Here is a 21,297-nt window from a genome sequence, read left to right as displayed (position 1 = left end):
TGTGCTCTGGAGCGGGATTGATTTGGAGGTGGAGGGTCCGTCATGGTCTGGGGCGGTGTGTCACAGCATCAGCGGACTGAACTTATTGTCATTGCAGGCAGTCTCAACGCTGTGCGTTACAGGGAAGACATCCTCCTCCCTCATGTGGTACCCTTCCTGCAGGCTCATCCTGACATGACCCTCCACAATGACAATGCCCCCAGCCATACTGCTCGTTCTGTGCGTGATTTCCTGCAAGACAGGAATGTCATTGTTCTGCAATAGCCAGCGAAGAGCCCGGATCTCAATCTCATTGAGCACGTCTGGGACCTGTTGGATCGGAGGGTGAGGGCTTGGGCCATTACCCCCAGAAATGTCCGGGAACTTGTTGCAGGTGCCTTGGTGGAAGAGTGGGGTAACATCTCACAGCAAGAACTGGCATATTTGCTGCAGTCCACGAGGAGGCGGTGCACTGCAGTACTTAATGCAGCTGGTGGCCACACCAGATACTGACTTACTTTTGATTTTGACCACCCCTTTGTTTAGGGACACATTATTCCATTTCTGTTCATCACATGTCTGTGGAACTTGTTCCGTTTATGTCTCAGTTGTTGAATCTGATGATGTTCATACAAATATTTACACATGTTAAGTTTGCTGAAAATAAACGCAGTTGACAGTGAGGGGACGTTTCTTTTTTTGCTGAGTTTATGATGGTGAAAGTCTGAAAATCGTTATTTTTTTATTCCTCGTTCTCTACCGTTGTAGCATACAATTTTGTTATCAATAGTAGAGAGTCCAATGATCAAATGTACATATGTTTAAAGTCTGTTGACATTATTCTACATCACTGTCCACGTGGACTGATGTTTATCTTGACCCCCATATCCTGAGCTCATCTGGTTACCCTGGAACTGAGGACAAACATCACCTGCTCCACCACATATTGAGAAATGGAACTACCTCATGGGCATTATCATTTAAATAGCGCAAACAGTGTAAATTACAGATACATCTTTTTGGATCTACTCATATTTTTGTTATTTTATTTAACTAGGCAAGTAAGTTGAGAACACATTCTTATTTACAATGACGGCCTTGGAACAGTTAACTGTCTTGTTTAGGGGCAGAACGACAGATTTTTACTTTTGTCAGCTCGGGGATTCGATCAAGCAACGCTCTAACCACTAACCACCTGCTGCCCCAATATTGTACATGTATGATGTTTATTGATCATCGACATATGAGGAACAGGTACCTGGGGATACAGTACCTGTATGTACAGTTGCTGTGATAGTTGCATCACTTCATATCTTCATTGATCTTAAAATGTATCACACTCACTCATAGGGGATGACCTAGCAAACCGATTGCAACCTCTGGACAGCACAGCACCATATTTCTCACTATTTGTATATTCCCCTGCCTGGTGATGTTTGCTGATGATCCCAGTAGCCTGTATCCCCACTGCTAAAATGTGCCACGTTTATCAATGTTTTCTTGCACTCAAAAAAAGAATGTCATGTTTTCTTATCTCCCATTTATGGAGATACACAGTGTGTGCTGTGAAAATGCTAATGCTAGGGGTGTAGCCATGTTGATGACCTTTTCTTTTTGTTGATGCACAATGTTTTCATAAATAGCGCACTGATATCCCAGGCTGTGTAATTAATGCACTACAACACATGGAGCCTCTTTATTAGTTTTCTGACAATGGCCTGCCTCGTCACAGCCGGCGGGTAGGAAACTCACTCCTGTTGTCTTGTGTATACAAAGATGATCCCCCGTATGTCGTCCTCTCTTCTAGGGCTTTCGATTAAGCTATTGCTTAAAGGTGCATATTCAGCGGGACATATTCAGCCTAGATTTAGGTTAACTTTAAGGGCTGTTGAGTTACATATCTTTGTCTTGTTCCATTAATAAGGGCACAATAGAACTTGTGGGCGTTGTAATCATACAGCTCTATCACTACATCTGATTAATATCAAGTAGGATAAAGGCAAAGCCAATTAACACTGAGGTTATGACTAGCTGACAATGGCTGTTGTATTATTCATGTTAGTTTCTGTTCTTTTCATTTAATCATGCCAATGATGTTCAGACATTAAACTATGAATTCAATAACCTTTTCAACAATGTACTTAGTGAGAGATACTAATTGCAAGGTAGCCTGCTCATCAACAGGTTCATGTCAACACATCTGAAAGGTCGGACCTTTGAAGAATCGGGATGAGTCTTTTGGATTGGATTATCGAACATTTACAACGCAAGAGAAGGGAGATTCCATCCTTTGTTGCATCACTAGTAGCAAGGATGCTGCATTCCAAAAAGGTCTGTGCATATGTAATTGAATCCCACTCTGTCTGTACTAGCTTTGCACTTGTCGATAAAGATCACACTCTGCAGGTTCGGCTCTTGGGATTAGGGCAGAGGCGTTTGATCTTAGAGAGGAGAGGGAAACGGTTTGCATAAAATCACAACTCCACTGAATCATTTTGAAAAAGGCTGTGTCAGCTGATTGAGGGTATTGTCACATGCCCAGCCCTGGACGTAGCCTAGCTTATGGTGTCCTCAGGATACCTTTGTCAACAATTAGCTCATACAATGGTGGTACAGTGCTAGATCTTTCCTCTTACTCTATCCATATACACCCACACACACACCTCAGCACACTTCCCAAACAAAAGAAACATGGTGGCTCAAATCACGTTGGCCCAAACAACACAGTATGTCTCATCATACCGGAAAGTTAACTTGACTTTTATCATACGAGCTGTGGTTGGCCTGGCAGATAACGGCATGCCCAGAAGTGCCTTGGATCAGCTATCTGGGTCCCTTGTGCCCGAATGGGATCAACACAGCAAAGGGGCTGGATGTGCCAGTTACGGAACATAATTACTACTAATGACCATTAGGAGTTCAGTTTTCACCCTCCAGGGGTTGGAGAAAGGGTTTTCGTCTTATCAGTTGATTAGAGCAAATAGAGGGGCCGGATCCTGAATGTTAAGTAAACGGGGGGCTAAAATGTGTTGCATTATCTGGGGAAGACTAATGGAGCAGCTAAAAGTCCATCTCCCACTAATGTACAGCACACATACGGAACCGCTTACAAGAGTCATCAAATCTGGACACGTTTGTTCCACCCTGATATAAGTTTCAGGCTTTTGACATTTCTCCAAATTCTCTCTGTAGACAATTGTTTTTCTCTGTTGTAGCACCTTGGATTTTAGCACTCGCATTCAAGTGTCGATGTCACTGTTGTTGGTTTTCCTCCTGCTAGATTCATTTGCATATGTAAATGAACAATTGATATGGATCTTCCACTGTCAGATGAACATGTTGCATAGCAACTTGCCAAGCAAGTAATTACTTATTGACAGACTCATATTTTGGAGGAAATTATAACATGAGGTGGAAACGGGGCCAAGTTGAAAACCTCTGCTTAGTCAATAGGTGGACATGAGTTGAGAGAGAGATCACTGCCAATCAAGACTGGATAATTAACTTTGTGCTGCTTCAGATTTACCTCTTGTTGAGACTCATCATCATTATCAGCATCCCGTCCACCTTCAACTGCAGGCCAAAGTTGGTTGGTAACACTGTTTCACTAAAGTAAAGTACATTTATATCCTAAAGATTCTCCACCTCCTAACATGCATACAATCTTTATGAATAATCGAGAATAAAATAATGTTTGTTTTATTCACCAACGTCCTAAGGCATGTTTGACAGGCCCACATATTCGATCTGGTGATGGCTGGACTCCAAGGCAACTCTAGCCAACCAAATGTACCATGTAACCTTGAACACGATGACCCCCTGTAACCTTGAACATTGGGAGTCACAAAGTCAATAAGCAATTAATATCACTTTGGCCACTTAGAATTGTGACTGTGGACATTAGATCCGCTGTAATTATCCCTTTCATAATCCTCCATCAATAATAATATTTCCTTTGTCTGCATCAGCCTTAATTGCGAAATATTTTCAATGTGTTTGCATCAGCCCTATTCCCCCTTTAATATCATCCTTCCCGCGAGAGTGGCACCACGAGGAAAGAAAGAGAGGAAAAAATCTGTGCAGCTGCGCTTTCTACCAAGTAATCGAATCCCTCAAAAAGGGTTTCATTTTTCTTCATTTCTCTTGGACCAAAGGACCTTTAAACAGACCTATGCACCAAAAGAAGGCACCATAGAACACAATTATAATTCCAATATAGTGTTGTAGAGAAAATGTAAACAGATCGCTGGCTGCAAAGCTTGCCCTCCGATTTTTCCCAAAAGACTGGCAATAAAGTAGAACAGATGTAACAGTCGAAAGAGCTTTATACCTCTGTCCTTTTCTTGCTCCAGAAATTGAAAACTGTGGGCCCGTTAGATGCTAGGAGAAGAAGGGATACCCTAGATTTATGGGAGAGGGGGATTTTGCTATGGGTGTTAATGTGGTTTGTAAATAGAATATAATGTATGAGTATAAATGGTGCTCCCCAAAGCTGACATGCCTGCTTTCCCATACAATACATCTCTGTGTTTTGTCACAGGCTTAATTTCGAGTGGTTAACTGCCAGACTCTGAGGGGGAAATAAACATACACAGTTCCCCCAGATATCTGAACAAGTGCAAATTGGTGGCAAACTTTGATTTATAGAGTGCTTGTTGTATATTGGCAAATCTGGAATTCTCCAGGCAAGATATTTTTATCCCCATCCATTGTGTCTGAATATTCTGTTTGTTGCATTCTGTCTTGGGGCAGCATTTGTTTTGTGTCTGATTTTGTTTTCCTGTTTATACCCCAATCCTTATGATCCACAAACACTAGTGAGCTGTTTATCATACATTTCTGGCTGTGGTTACAACAACTGATGTATTTACTGACTAGTGGGGAAAGTTATGGAAGGCATACAATTAGTGCCTCAGGACAAATTATATTCTTGTCATCGTGTTCAATGACCAGAAAAGTATATCTGAAAACAAATATTGCATTTTAGCAAAAAAATATACAATATTGTTAATTATAGTGTCTTTGCACAGTTACAGTTCTTTGCATATTTAATTGGAGCGGAAATGCCTCTGTATTTTTGGATGGGTTGAATATAGGAGATAGAATCTGTCAAATAATACAAGTATCCTCTTAGGAAGCATTGTGTTATGAGCCATTCATCACCATGAGCAAAAAGTGTCCCTTTAAAATGTGAATGCCAATTAGCAAAAACAAGTTCCATCCCCCAAACACATTAATTAGACAATAGTTTTTGTTCATTTCCTTCTCGATTCACTTGTCGTTTTGTGGTAGTAATTAACAATAGTGTTGAATAAAACACATTTTGGTATAGCTTCGTTTAACATGCTACTGATGCCTTGGGATTCATTTCCGGCTCAGACCATGTAGGCCATATGATCTACTGTCCTGACCTTTAGCATATGAATCCAATCTTGTGGAGTTAGTCACTTAGCCTGGGAGAAGTCTTCTGCAGGCAGTTAAAGTGACGATCCCAACTGGCCTAGCCCTCTGATGTGTGTAAATCAGGGAGCTGGGTCGGGCCAGGCACTCTGGCAAGCAACTATGGGAATGCCAGGCAGTGTGACTTCACTTTCTGAGAGGACTAGCAAGCCACTGAAGAACAAGTAATCCGTCTGCTCTGACACTGACACTGTAAAGGTTGTCCTCGGGCAAGGACTCCCTCTGTACAGCATGAGGAGTAGGTGTTAGCAGGAAAGTGTCATGGGCTCTCTCTTTTCCTCTCTTTTTCTCGCAAACACACTTTCTGTCTCTCACAAACACACACACACACTGGTACATAGAGTGGTGGCTACGAAGACGAGGTTAGTCTAGCACCATCTGCCATATACAGCAAGCTCCGAAAATAACCATCCATTTTCAACAAATCATTGCAGATTTTGTGAGTGGATTTGTTGATTTGTTGTCAGGGGAATGTATATATTGACTTTTGATCTTCTGAATAGGATATGAGGAGATCTGCCCCATTGTAACTTCAACTAAATTGACTGTATCTATTGTATGTCATGTATTAAAGCTATGCCTCATGTAGGCACCAGAAACCTATTGGTTTACCATTTGTGACTGAATTATCCCTGTTTGTTTGCTGGTTTTCTTTCTACCAGCGTTGCCCCTTGAATAGAAGTAGTACGTTGTGATCCCTCCAATAACAAGCTGTTTGAGGTCTAGCTGGTGCCCCAGTTAGAGAAGGCATGAAGTTACTGTAAGTTAGTTTAATGGCGGGCGCCTGGTAACCGTGCATGGTCATGAACAGGCTGTTTTGAACAATGGCTAATCAAAAGCTCCACAGTGTGAGTGACAGCATCAAAGAGGATCTGCATACTGGGGGAATTCTCCAACTTTCTGATTCTCTGCAATTAAGTCTGTGTGGGAAAAAATGCATGCTGTGATGATTTCTTTCACCAGGCGCAAACAACACGAGCACTTCTCAATTCTGCTGTTGTGCTTGTGTACATTATTCTCAACCCCAGGAGAGCCAGGAGTTGAGAGAATTAAAAAGGAAGAGAGGGAACTGAAGGTTGGGGAGAGGGAAAAATGCAATATTTTCATGTTTTATTGTTGCAGAGCCTTTTTACAGCAGTAACAATGTTAGACAAATTACACATCGCACAAGGAAACGCTGTTCTTCGTCGATTATGACCACACAGGCCCCAAATAAGAGCTGGTTTTTGACCTAAAATACTTGGAATTGATCGTTTCTTGATTTAAAACGTCTTGGAAGAAGTATCTCCATATCTCCATTTATTTGCTCTAAATGTATCAAGATATGGCATGTAACTCTTCTTATCTCTCCCTCAATATACAACTCCGTATTTGTTTTTTACCCTCCCGCACAGGTATTACAGGTCAGTAGATTTCATCACCCCATTTCTGTGCATATAAGCATTTTTGGAGCGACTTAATGGATATTAGAACCTGTTATAGAAGCCAGAGGAGCATTGGACAATGGTGAGATTGATGAGTGTTTGGGTGTTTTCCCTGTGACCCTTCCGCATCTGGTAGGAACAGAGTCAGGCAGGTGTGACAGCCAGAATCCATCTCCCAGTCAGGGGTAATAGGGAGGGGCACTCATACAGAGACAACCCCCTCCCCCTTCCGGTTATAGCCATCATTCCAGGAAGGACTCTATTTGTTTCAGTATCTTCCAGTAGGCTATTGGTCTGCTCTCTTATATGATTAGGACGACTTATGGCATGCTTTCTGACACGTTTTCTCTGCACAAGACTGCTGCTTTCAAGTAACTACACCGATTCCATAGTGGAGTAAAATATACACTACATAGCCAAACGTATGTGAACATCTCCTCGTCGAACATCTCATTCCAAAATCATGGGCATTAATATAGAGTTGGTCCCCCCTCTTTGCTGCTGTAACAGCCTCCACTCTTCTGGGAAGGTTTTCCACGAGATGTTGGAACATTGCTGCGGGGACTTGCTTCCATTCAGCCACAAGAGCATTAGTGAGGTCGGCATTGATGTTGGGCGATTAGGCCTGGAACGCAGTCGCTGTTCCGATTCATCCCAAAGGTGTTCGATTGGGTTTAGGTCAGGGGTCTGTGCAAGCCAGTCAAGTTCTTCCACACCGATCTCGACAAACCATTTCTGCATGGACCTCGCTTTGTGCATGGGGGCATTGTCATGTTGAAACAGGAAAGGGCCTTCCCCAAACTGTTGCCACAACGTTGGAAGCACAGAATCGTCTAGAATGTCATTGTATGCTGTAGTGTCAAGATTTCCCTTCACAGACCCTTATTCCTCCTCCACCAAACTTTACAGCTGGCACTATGCATTGGGGAAGGTAGCGTTCTCCTGGCATCCGCCAAACCCAAGTCTATCCTTTTGTTATTTATTGAGAGGTTGCACAGGTGGGCGTCTGCAGTCGCAATGGTCTGACTCTTTTTTTCCGTGGGAGGGAGCCCTAAATAAAGGTTGTTGCACCTCATGTCTCTCTTAGTGGTTTGTAATGTATGTCATGACTCATTGTACAGAACATGGGGGTAAAGTCCCCTAGAAGTGTACCGGATAAATTTATCCTAGAATAACATTCTTTAATTTTACTCGAATTATTATTCTGGTAAATGTATCATTAGCCTATTGTCACGTCGATAGGTTGATAGGCTTTTTTAGAAGGTCTGAATCCTAAGCAACCTGCATAGACATTGTTTGAAGTACAGTAGACCAACATAGTAACTGTAGTAGGCAAAGCTATATGCTGGAAAATCTTGCTAGAGCATTTCACTGGAACTAAGGGGCCTAGCCCGAACCCTGAAAAATAGCCCCAGACCATTATTCCTCCTCCACCAAACTTTACAGTTGGCATTATGCATTGGGGCAGGTAGCATTCTCCTGGCATCCGCCAAACCCGTAGTGAAGCATGATTCATCACTCTCGAGAACGCGTTTCCACTGCTCCAGAGTCCGATGGCGGCTAGCTTTACACCACTCCAGCCGACGCTTGGCATTGCGCATGGTGATCTGAGGCTTGTGCTTCTGAGGCTGAGGCTTCTGCTCGGCCATGGAAACCCATTTCATGAAACTCCCTACGAACAGTTATTGTGCTGACTTTGCTTCCAAAGGCAGTTTGGAACTTGGTAACGAGTGTTGCAACCGAGGACAGACGATTTTTACACACTACGTGCTTCAGCACTCGATGGTCCCGTTCTGTGAGCTTGTGTGACCTACTACTTCGTGGCTGAGCCGTTGTTGCTCCTAGACATTTCCACTTCACAATAACAGCACTTACAGTTGACCGGGGCAGATCTAGCAGGGCACAAATTTGACGAACTGACATGTTGGAAAGGTGGAATCCTATGACGGTGCCACGTTTAAAGTCTCTGAGCTCTTCAGTATGGGCCATTCTACTGCCAATGTTAGTCTATGGCTGTGTGTTCTATTTTATACACATGTCAGCAACGAGTGTGGCTGAAATAGCCAAATCCACTCATTTGAAGGGGTGTCCACATACTTTTGGTGATGTAATGTATTTCCATGAATAGGTAATACGGTAATGCATGTATCTTCTGAAATGTACTGTACTGTACTTTTTCCCAAGATAACATTACGAGACAAGCTCTGTTTCATAGGGTACTTTCAGCATATCATATCTAAGTTATTTAATACTGTAGTAAATAAAATGATTAAATGCAGTCATGTAGACTGTCTCTCTTGGTGGTAAAAGCAGCTCTATGCCGTGTGGCCGAATAGCATTGTTCGGGTGCGTAACTCCTGAGCCCTGGAATGTTGTCCTGTCAGTGGCATGGAAAATCCCTTTGTGGCTCAGCTCTGATGTAAATCACAGGTAAGGGGAACCTGAGCCTGGCTGATGTACCAGCAGTGTGCCGTGAAATCTCTGTTGACATTACCTTATGTGCAATTCCAGAAAGAGAGAGAGAGAGAGAGAGAGAGAAAGAGAAAGACAAAAAGACACACGAACAATTCAAAAAGTCAGTTTTGACTCCTGTCTCTTCCACTGTGGAACTGAATTTAAACAAAAGGCTTGACTTTTTCCTATTTACCAGCTGTCATCTGCACATTAGAAGAACTGAGGACACCATCCCTGACAGTAACTAGTTATAAAAATAACTCCTAATTTACCTGCTCGTTTTTACATTTACAATACCCCAAAGACCTAACCCGTTTTCTTATTTTTTCTTGGGTAACCTTTTAAACAGACTAAGATATTTCCCAGATTTGATGGGGAGAGAAAAGCAGATAACTTTAAAATGAAGTGAGGTAGCTAGGGAGATGAGTTACACGAAGCAATTTCTACGTTCTTCGGCACCGTAGGGAGGAAGAAATTACTCTCTTCCTGTAGCATATAACAATATTTAGTTGAAATGATCTAGAGTGAAGTGCTGGACTAAAATGGGAGCACTTTATATGAATGTTCAGGACATTGTCTGTTATTTTGCTGCATTATTTTGAGTGGTGCAGTGTGATGTAAAAGGTCAGGCGTTTTGCAATGGGATAAAGTTATGTAATTTTGGATAGGTCCTGAACTGTGTCTCAGAGCTATAACGATAATGTACTTAGATAGCTGAGTTTCTCAAAAAAAAAAGAAAAAACAGCATGACTGCTGTCTGTGGGAGGGTATGGTGATGTTTCTCTCCCTAGTCAATGGTTCCTTTTTCGCAGCAGTGTGAAACACATGCACACAAGCATGACTCACACAGACCGGGCTTCAGCTTGTAGCTGCCGTCCACTCGGAAGCGATGTGACGTCTTCAAACACAGGTTTGTGTAATTCCACGTTCAACTAGACTATCTGCGTTGACGGTGCCGCCTAATTGAGGGACCTTTTCTGTCCCCTAGCTATCTGAAGGGAGCTGCCAGCTGCTGCTGTGACGAGCACCGCTTTCTGCTACAGCAATGCATCCTTTCCTTTTGTTAATCTAAGAACATAAAAATGACGCTGTTATTTGCATATCTAATGACAATCGAAAAGCTAAGCTTCTTAAGGGAGGGGGGAATATAAATCTAACCAATAACAGCAATGTTTGTACAGTAGATGTATTACATGCCTGCAGATACATTTCTCTCTGATACCTGTACATGAAATATCCCAATGGAGAGACATGCAAGACATGTTTCTATATAAAATGAAGGTGTTGCTGTGTGTTTATGTAACGGTCGTCCTCCTCTTCGGATGAAGAGGAGGAGTAGGGATTGGACCAAAGCGCAACGTGATAATTTGACATAATAAAGTTTATTAAAGAAATGACGAAAACCGAAAACACTTCAACAAACTACAAAATAACAAACGAACGTAGACTGACCTAAAACATGTGAACTTACATATAACGAAGAACGCACGAACAGGTATAGACTACAAACAAACGATACAGTCCCGTGTGGTAACATATACGGACACAGGAGACAACCACCCACAAACAAACAGTGTGAACAGCCTACCTTTATATGGTTCTCAATCAGAGGAAAACGTCAAACACCTGTCCCTGATTGAGAACCATATAAGGCTAATTACAAACGACCTAAACATAGAAACACAAAACATAGAATGCCCACCCCAACTCACGTCCTGACCAACTAAACACATACAAAAATAACAGAAAACAGGTCAGGAACGTGACAGTTTATTGCTGCATTGTCTACTTAGTTTAATATTCCTGCTTGCCACAGGGTACAGATACATGTTTTAGTGCACTTGTGACCACTTTTTTTCAGTAGGACATACTTACAATGTATTCCTACAGAGAAAACTCTAACTGAAGTTCTCCATGACGCCTGGTCAAGGACTCAAAGTCTATTCTTCTGTTATTGAAATGTTGCACAGGTGGGCGTCTGCAGCCGCAATGGTCTGACTCTTTTTTCCGTGGGAGGGAGCCCTAAATAAAGGTTGTTGCACCTCATGTCTCTCTTAGTGGTTTGTAATGTATGTCATGACTCATTGTACAGAACATGGGGGTAAAGTCCCATAGAAGTGTACCGGATAAACTTATCCGGGAATAAAAGTCTATGGTTTTACTCAAATTATTATTTTGATAAATGTATCATTAGCCTATAGTCACGTCAATAGGTTGATAGGCTGTTCGATAGGCTGTTTGAGAACGTTTGAATCGTAAGCAACCTGCCTACACATTCTTTGAAGTAAAGTAGACCAACATAGCTACTGTAGTAGGTCAAAGCTATGTGCTGGGAAATCTTGGAAGAGCATTTAAAACATAGTTTTTGTGTTTAATAGACACACGTAATAATATGTGTTTAATTGTTGACCATGTTTGGTGAAAAAGCTACAAAAAATCCTGTATAATACTCTGTAAATTAGAGTAGGCCACAGCTACGTTTCTACTCCACAGTCCAACAGGAAGAACAGCAGCTCCATTGTCTAAAGGGCAATTCAGAATCCAAAGCTGCGCTTTGCCCTGTGGTCCAGTGTGACATATCCGTCTGACTTTGCGACCACCATTCGCTTAGACACCGTGCACCTCCCCAACAGTCCTAACCGACGTGGCGACGGTTGGGGAAATGGCTTGAGACATGCAAGAATTTGAAAAGTATTCAAGTTAACGGTCCAATATTCAAGAACACTGGTGTGTGGATGTGTACATGTTTTAGGACACTTAACCCTGAACAATGTGTTGCTTGCAGTGGTGTCATTTACAAGATCACATTGCATGTTGTACTGGAGAACGAGGTGCCCATCTTCTAACTAATTCATTCAGTTGTTCAATAATTAAAAAACAAAAGATTGTTGAAATATGAGTTAGAAACCCAAGCAGCGCCATCTGGACAACAATAACAATCCATCATAACGAAATGATGCATCAAATTACACTTGCGACAGGTTCCATCTGTACCTTGCGAAATCAATCTCATTCTGATTTGAGTAGGTCACCTGCGTGAAAAAAATAAAACAATTTGCTCCTTGATTATTGTTGTTTTGTTCTGGCTTCTCCCCCAGCCTGTGGTGTGTATATTTAGGCGCATAGGTAGGCTAATCATACTGTGGAGGAGGCTAAAGCTAAAAACCTACCCCCGTTTAACAGACCGCACAGCATCCATCTCCTAATGAATTTTTACTGCTACGGCTCCTTTGTCTCTGCACTCTACATAATGCAGAGGTTTCTGCCTGGGCTAAGACCTTGTTTCACAGGATCTCAGAGAATGCATATGGAATGGCTATACAATGGATCAATATACTTATTGTGTCAAGTGCATTGACTTTACTTTATAGTTAAATATTTTTATAGCACACTTGTGAAGACGTCAGTAGCAGATTGATTGGCTCAGGTTGGGAAATTGTAACAAATTAAATGAACAGTGGGAATGACTCAATAGGGATAGTTTCTTACATTCCAAAGGTTATTCCCTCACTGTAGCGTGTAAGGCCTTTAAAGTGTATTGCAAAATCATTTTCCATTTCCAGGTTTCTCTCAGCAGGCAGTCAGCCTGAAATCCACCCTCCTCTCACACACACACACACACACTACAAACTCCTCACGCACGCACGCACGCATGCGCACACACACACAAACACACGGACGCACACACACGGACGCACACGCACACACACACTCACACTACACCCTCCTCACACCACACACACACACGGACGCACGGACGCACACGCACACTCACACTACACCCTCCTCACACCACACACACACACACACACACACACACACACACACACACACACACACACACACACACACACACACACACACACACACACACACACACACACACACACACACACACACACACACACACACACACACACACACACACACACACACACACACACACACACACACACACAAACAACATATTTTCATGGATGAGTACATCTAATTGCATTGGCCTCTTAGACTAAAGGTAGCCAAGTCATTTGCTCTGTGATCCTTTTGCCTTTGAATTAATCTTGAGAAGCAATAGTCTGGCCCAACAATAACACAATGGCCGCCATTTCTTCCTCTTCTCCTCCTCAATAGGGTTCTGCATTGAGAGGTTGCACCATTCAAGACAGTGGATCTGACTTTAATTATTGTAACTCTCATTGGCGGAGTAGTGTGGTTCTCACTGAGGACATTTTTGGCAGATTTGATTAAAATGGTACTTTCATGGGATGGACTGCAGGGAAAATTGTCCCCAAGAATAGCTAAGTGTATCATATATCATGCATCGAGCCATCTGTTCCTTATATTCAAATGTTATTGCAATATTTAGAATTACAGATTATTCATGTAGGTGTAATTAACAAATTAAATCTTCCTAATGAAAAAATGTCTGTTTAAATTGGTAGACTTCTTGCTCAGAATCAAGTAACTACAGTAAGTAATTCCTTAGTGTAGCCTTAAGGTAAAGTGGAATATACTTTATATATACAGTACCAGTCAAAAGTTTGGAAACACCTACTTATTCAATGTTTTTTCTTTCTTTCTTTTTTACTATTTTCTGTATTGTAGAATAATAGTGAAGACATTAAAACTATGAAATAACACATATGGAATCATGTAGTAACCACAGAAGTGTTAAACAAATCGAATTATATTTAATATTTTAGATTCTTCAAAGCAGCAACCCAATGCCCTGATGACAGCTTTGCACACTCTTGGCATTCTCTCAACTAGCATCATGAGGAATGCTTTTCCAACTGTCTTGAAGGAGTTCCCACATATGCTGAGCACTTGTTGGCTGCTTTTCCTTCACTCCGCGGTCTAACTCATCCCAATCCATCTCAATTGGGTTGAGGTTGAGTGATTGTGGAGGCCAAGTCATCTGATGCAGCACTCCATCACTCTCCTTGGTCAAATAGCCCTTACACAGCCTTGAGGTGTGTTTTGGGTCTTTGTCCTGTTTAAAAACAAATGATATTCCAACTAAGCGCAAAGCAGATGGGATGGCGTATCACTGCAGAATGCTGTGGTAGCCATGCTGGTTGAGTGTGCCTTGAATTCTAAATAAATCACTGATGGTGTCACCAGCAAAGCACCCCACACCATCTCACCTCTTCCTCCGTGCTTCACGGTGGGAACCACACATGCGGAGATCAACCAAAAATCTCAAATTTAAACTCATCAGATTTCCACCAGTCTAATGTCCATTGCTCGTATTTCTTTGCCCAAACAAGTCTCTTCATATTAATGGTGTCCTTTAGTGGTGGTTTCTGTGCAGCAATTCAACCATGAAGGCCTGTTTCACGCCGTCTCCTCTGAACAGTTGATGTTGAGATGTGTCTGTTACTTGAACTCTGTGAAGCATTTATTTGGGCTGCAATCTGAGGTGCAGTTAAACTGATTAACTTATCCTCTGCAGCAGAGGTAACTCTGGGTCTTCCTTTGCTGTGGCGGTCCTCATGAGAGCCAGTTTCACCATAGCACTTGATGTTTTTTGCGACGGCACTTGAATAAACTTTCAAAGTTCTTGACATTTTCTGGATTGACTGACCTTCATGTCTTAAAGTAATGTTGGACTGTCGTTTCTATTTGTTTATTTGAGCTGCTCTTGCCATAATATGTACTTGGTCTTTTACCCAATAGGGATATCTTATGTATTTTATTTTTATTTATTTCACCTTTATTTAACCAGGTAGGCCAGTTGAGAACAAGTTTACAACTGCGACCTGGCCAAGATAAAGCAAAGCAGTGCGACACAAACAACAACACAGAGTTACACATGGGATAAACAAACATGCAGTCAATAACACAATAGAGAAAATCTGTATACAGTGTGTGAAAATGAGGTAAGATAAAGGAGGTAAGGCAATAAATAGGCCATAGTGGCGGAAAATTTACAATTTAGCAATTAAACACTGGAGTGATAGATGTGCAGAAGATGCATGTGCAAGTAGAGATACTGGGGTGCAAAGGAGCAACAATTAAATACAGTATGGGGATGAGGTACTTGGATGGGCTGTTTACAGATGGGCTATGTACAGGTGTAGTGATCTGTGAGCTGCTCTGACAGCTGGTGCTTAAAGTTAGAGAGGGAGATATGAGTCTCCAGATTCAGTGATTTGGGTATACCACTCCTACTTTGTCACAACACAACTGATTGGCTCAAATGCATTAACCTCACTTGTGAATGTGGGACGGTAGCGTCCCACCTCGTCAACAGCCAGTGAAACTGCAGGGCGCCAAATTCAAAACAACAGAAATCCCATAATTTAAATTCCTCAACCATACAAGTATTTTACACCATTTTAAAGATACACTTGTTGTAAATCTAGCCAAAGTGTCCGATTTCAAAAAGGTTTTACGACGAAAGCACACCAAACGATTATGTTAGGTTTGAGCCAAGTCACAGAAAAAGACAGCCATTTTGCCAGCCTAAGAGAGGAGTAACAAAAAGCAGAAATAGAGATAAAATTAATCACTAACCTTTGATGATCTTCATCAGATGACACTCATATGACCTCATGTTACACAATACATGTATGTTTTGTTCGGTAAAGTTCATATTTATATCCAAAAATCTGAGTTTAGGTGGGACGCTCTGTCTCACTTGGCAAAAAGCCAGAGAAAATGCAGAGCGCCAAATTCAAATTAATTACTATAAAAATTACTATAAATCATATATACTATAAATCATCAAACGTTCATTAAATCACACATGAACGATACCAAATTAAAGCTACACTGGTTGTGTATCCAGCCAACATGTCAGAATTCAAATAGGCTTTTTGGCGAAAGCAAACAATGCTATTATCTGAGGATAGCACCATTGTAAACAAAGAGAGAGAGAAGCATACTTCAACCCTGCAGGCGCAATACAAAACGCAGAAATAAAAATATTATTCATGCCTTACCTTTGACGACCTTCTGTTGTTGGCACTCCAATATGTCCCATAAACATCACAAATGGTCCTTTTGTTCGATTAATTCCGTCAATATATATCCAAAATGTCCATCTATTTGGCGCGTTTGATCCAGAAAAACACCGGTTCCAACTTGTGAAACGTGACTACAAAATATCTCAAAGGTTACCTGTAAACTTTGCCAAAAAATGTCAAACTACTTTTGTAATACAACTTTAGGTATTTTGTTACGTAAATAATGAATTAAATTGAAGACGGGATGATCTGTGTTCAATACAGGATTAAAACCAACTGTAGCTAGCTTTCTGGTCACGCGCTTCTAACAAACAGGACACTTCGAGTGACCCTCCTTCAAGATGGCCGTACTTCTTCATTACACAAAGGAATAACCTCAACCAATTTCTAAAGACTGTTGACATCCAATGAAAGCAGTAGGAACTGCAAGAAGGTCCCTTAGAAATCTGGTTTCCCAATGAAAACACATTTAAAAGACAGTGACCTCAAAAGAAAAATATCTGAATGGTTTGTCCTCTGGGTTTCGCCTGCTAAATAAGTTCTGTTATACACACAGACATGATTCAAACAGTTTAAGAAACGTCAGTGTTTTCTATCCAAATCTACTAATAATATGCATATCTTATCTTCTGGGGATGAGTAGCTTGCAGTTTAATTTGGGCATGCTTTTCATCCAAAATTCCGAATGCTGCCCCCTACACAAGAGTAGTTAAGAAGGAAACATATTCCACAAATTAACTTTAAATTTAAATACATTACAGGTGACTACCTCATGAATCTGGTTGAGAGAATGCCAAGAGTGTTCAATGCTGTCATCAAGGCAAAGGGTGGCTACTTTGAAGAATCTAAAATCTAAAATATGTTTTGATTTGTTTGATGTCTTCAGTATTATTCTACAATGTATAAAATGGTAAAAATCAAGAAAAACCCTTGAATGAGTGGTGTCCAATCTTTTGACTGGTACTGTATATGATGCCATGTTTTTAGTACTACATCCCCTATGATGGCAACTGTGACCTCATACAGTGAGAAATTGTTACTGTGACAAATGTGGACATCATATCTGACCCTTTACCTGATCGTGATCTAATCAAATAAGAGTGTATAGGAAATAGTCATTCTCATTATTTTACCAGTTGTAAACAGGGTTTCAGTCTGATCATACTTGCTCATATGTTGATTTGCATATCAGTTTATTAACCACACACAGATAGCCCACATCCAAATTTCTTAGGATGTAAAAAGCAAGTATTTTAGGATGAATTTCACCACACAAATTAGCATATAAGGATTTAAGCTTCCAGGGCGAACTGCACAAAGAAACCCTGGCTAATTGAGCCTTGCGATGAGATTCAGATGGGGAACTGCTCTGACATGCTAGACGCCAGCTGACACCCAGCCTTACAGGGTGACAGGGCCCCCTCTCCCTCACACTCCCTCACCCTGCAGAGAGGAGCAGCACATGCCCTCTCCACCACTTGCCCTGACAAGGAGCAAAATCATTAATTCGCCATGTAGGGCTTAACGCTACACTTAAGTGTGGAGCCTGAGGCCGAGGGGAATGAAATATTCCTCATTAGAATGCACTATTGTTCCACCGACTGCTATGAAAGCTCATCTTGAGTATGGAGTGACATGTTTTCTCCTGAGCTTGACAGTAAAAGCAGCCCCATGTGGCAGTGATTGAGGGTACAGTGGGAAGGGGGTCCGATTCCCCTCATTGTGCATTGGGATTCATAATGAAGCAGTGAACTATAACGCAGGCCAATAAGCATGTCTGAGTTCTTACATGCAGATGGGTTTCTAATAAACATAGATACATAGATGCATGATGGGAAGTCCGGATATGTGAGCAGTTTTCATTATCATGCAAGGCTGCGGTTGTGACATTGCTATTGGGTTATTTTTCCACTCGTTAATCTACTTATGCTTATTTAGTGCAGACGTAGTCTTTTTTTAAATACATTTTTTGGTTTAAACTTTTTTTTAAACTCAAAGTGCAGTTTGAGGGCTTGCGTGGTTGAGTGTCTGTACCATATAACGTTATTGTTGCAATTGCGAATGTGTACAGAACAGTTTTAATGAACACAAAACGGTTAAGGTTAAAAGTGTTCCCAGAATGTCATTGTTTGCCGGTTAAGTTTTGTTGCCTTGCTAACTTGGATAATGATAGACAGCCTTGTCGGCCCCGTTTCTTTAGTTCTGCTCTCTGATGATCACCTGTGCATTGTGGTGTAAAGATCATCCTATGAGAGGGAAAGAGGTACCATTTACACTGGACAGTATGCACTGTATCTAGTAACATTCTGGTGAGAATGGGTTTCTCACAGTTTACTGTACATACATGTATTACTATGATGGGGGGTTGATATTTATTTTTGTTCCATTATTAGAATAATTGATACAATTATACTAAGAAGACTTCGTACCGTGTATGATTTTTCTTTGCCAGCTTTGTATTTTAACACACCCACTCACCCACCCACCCACCCACACACACACACACACAGAGAGTGAGAGAGAAAGCCTCCAAGTAAACTGACATACATTAATTTGGGCTCATTTAAGGGGTTTCGTAGTGTGTGGAATGTTGTGAAGCTGTTGTGTTAATGAGCCACATCTTTCATGTGAAATGATGGCACAATTAGGAAAACAAAAGTGCAAGGTGTGACAATTTAAGCGAATATGCTTTGTCAGTGTCTGTGAACAGCACCTTTGAGACAGTATATGCATAAAACGGGTTTATAAAACAATCGTGGAGGCTTTATAGAGGTCTGGATTTCTGTACACACATTTTACCTTGTTACTCTGTCCCCAAACATGGTCTCAAAGGAATACCTCTGGCAAATTTCAGGGCAGAAAATGAAATGGAAGTTGCTGAATAGAATGTTCTGGTGCAAGATCTTTACAAAAATACAAATTAGAAAGAGGACCTCTTCTGGCCATGTTTCAGACCGATGCTGAACATTGTCCAATTTGCAAATGTTCTACTTTAAGATCCCATCCCCCCCTGCAATCCTTAGTTACTTACCTTTGGGATCAAGTTCCTAATATATGGATAGAATAAAACCAGCCATATCCGCTTCTCATTTGAAGAAAAAAAAAACTCCAACTGTCTCTTACCTTGGAGCTCCATTTCTCTTATCATCTTATTCCCTATGAATCTCTTTAGTCGTTTTAAACATGAAAAGGGTCGTCTGTACTTGAATCCACTAATGTTCACACAATGTGTGCTCGCTTGCCAGACGGCAGTGTCAAAGACCTTGACAGGTGACTCTATACATAGGCAGTGATGGAAAAAGTACTCAAGACTCATACTTGAGTAAAAGTAAAGATACCTTAATAGAAAATGACTCAAGTAAAAGTGAAAGTCACCCAGTAAAATACTACTATTACTAATACTATTTGGTTTTAAATATACTTAGGTATCAAAAGTAAATGTAACTTCTAAAATATACTTACGTATCAAAAGTTAAAGTAAATGTTAATCAAACCAGACGGCAAGATTTTCTTGTTTTATGAATGTATGGATAGCCAGGGGCACACTCCAACACTGCATTTGTGTTTAATGAGTCTGCCAGATCAGATGCATTAGGGATGGCCAGAGATGTTCTCTTGGTAATTGTATGAATTAGACACTTTTCCTGTCCTGCTAAGCATTCAAAATGTAAATAGTACTTTTGGGTGTCAGATAAAATGTAGGGAGTAAAAAGTACATATTTTCTTTAGGAACATAGTGGAGTAAAACTAAAAGTTGTCAATAATATAAGTAGTAATGTAAAGTACAGATACCCCCAAAAATGTCTTAAGTAGTACTTTAAAGTATTTTTCCTTCAGTACATTACACCACTGATTTATAGGTAATGAAAGTGTTTGAGGTTGTTTAGAAAGAAAACGAATCTCTGGTCATAGAGTGTTATTCGCACTAATGTGTACTGGCATTACTATTTGTATACTGTGTTTCATGATAAGATAATAAGGTAGACACGACCAACTTTCTATAGTGTATCAGTTCACCATAAGCTTTGTTCTCAGTGGGCTTCAATTATTAATATGTATGAAAAATCGTTTCTGACTACCCCAGTCGCGCCAACATTTGTTTTCAACATTCATAAAACTCTTATCAATTAACTTAAAAGATTATGCCAGTGATATAAGAATAAATTGTGACGCTTACCAATTCATTCCTTTTTTTCCAGCTACACACAGATTTGGATGTTGGCAGCACACCAATAAAGTATGTCCTGGCTGGCGAGGGGGCGGGTACCATCTTTGCCATCAACGAGATTACAGGAGATATTCACGCCATGAAGAGACTGGACAGAGAGGAGAAGGCAGAGTACACGCTTACAGCACAAGTCACTGACAGAGACACCGATCAACCCCTGGAACCGCCCTCGGAGTTCATCATAAAAGTGCAGGATATCAACGACAATCCGCCACAGTTCGTTGAAGGCCCCTACCGGGCCTCTGTCCCAGAGATGTCTCAAGTGGGTAAGTCAAGTGAAGGCCTTCACTTCTCTTTCTGCAGGCGTACAAACTCATCTCTACATCATTTGAAAATATAATCTTTATTTATGTGTAATTGGGTAACTATTGTGATATGTAATACCCACATTTCTGTTTTGATAACATTGGTCATCATTGTAATACAAACTTAGAACAGATTTTTGCCTGACTTTTGAATTACAATGTTACCATCATGAATTCCTTGTTGTCATATTATTATTTTAACTTCATTTAAATAGGGGAGTCAGTTAAGAACACATTCTTACTTTCAATGACAGCGTAGTAACAGTGTAACAGTCTACCCCTGAACTGCCTCGTTCAGGGGTAGAACGACAGATTTTTTACTTTGTCAGCTCGGGGATTCGATCTTGCAACCTTTCGGTTACTAGTCCAACGCTCTAACCACCAGGCTACCTGCTGCCCCTAATATTATATATGGTCCTCAGTGTTGAGTAGTAACAATTCCTGCAAGGGGATACCATATATGCTTTCAACACAAT

General features: G+C 41.0%; 1 protein-coding gene across 4 annotated transcripts in view; it reads left to right on the top strand.

The window, feature by feature from the left end:
* Positions 1–21,297, top strand: part of LOC129834322 (cadherin-8-like) — a 111,437-nt gene that overhangs the window by 21,639 nt on the left and 68,501 nt on the right. For all 4 annotated transcript variants that reach the window (XM_055899203.1, XM_055899202.1, XM_055899199.1 and 1 more), the window contains exon 3: positions 20,488–20,782. In XM_055899203.1, coding sequence (XP_055755178.1) covers positions 20,488–20,782 — 295 coding nt within the window. The remainder of the gene's footprint in view (positions 1–20,487; positions 20,783–21,297) is intronic.

This window comes from Salvelinus fontinalis, chromosome 35, assembly GCF_029448725.1.
Source record: "Salvelinus fontinalis isolate EN_2023a chromosome 35, ASM2944872v1, whole genome shotgun sequence".
Classification (NCBI taxonomy): Eukaryota; Metazoa; Chordata; class Actinopteri; order Salmoniformes; family Salmonidae; genus Salvelinus; species Salvelinus fontinalis.
This window is presented reverse-complemented; position numbering and strand designations above follow the sequence as displayed.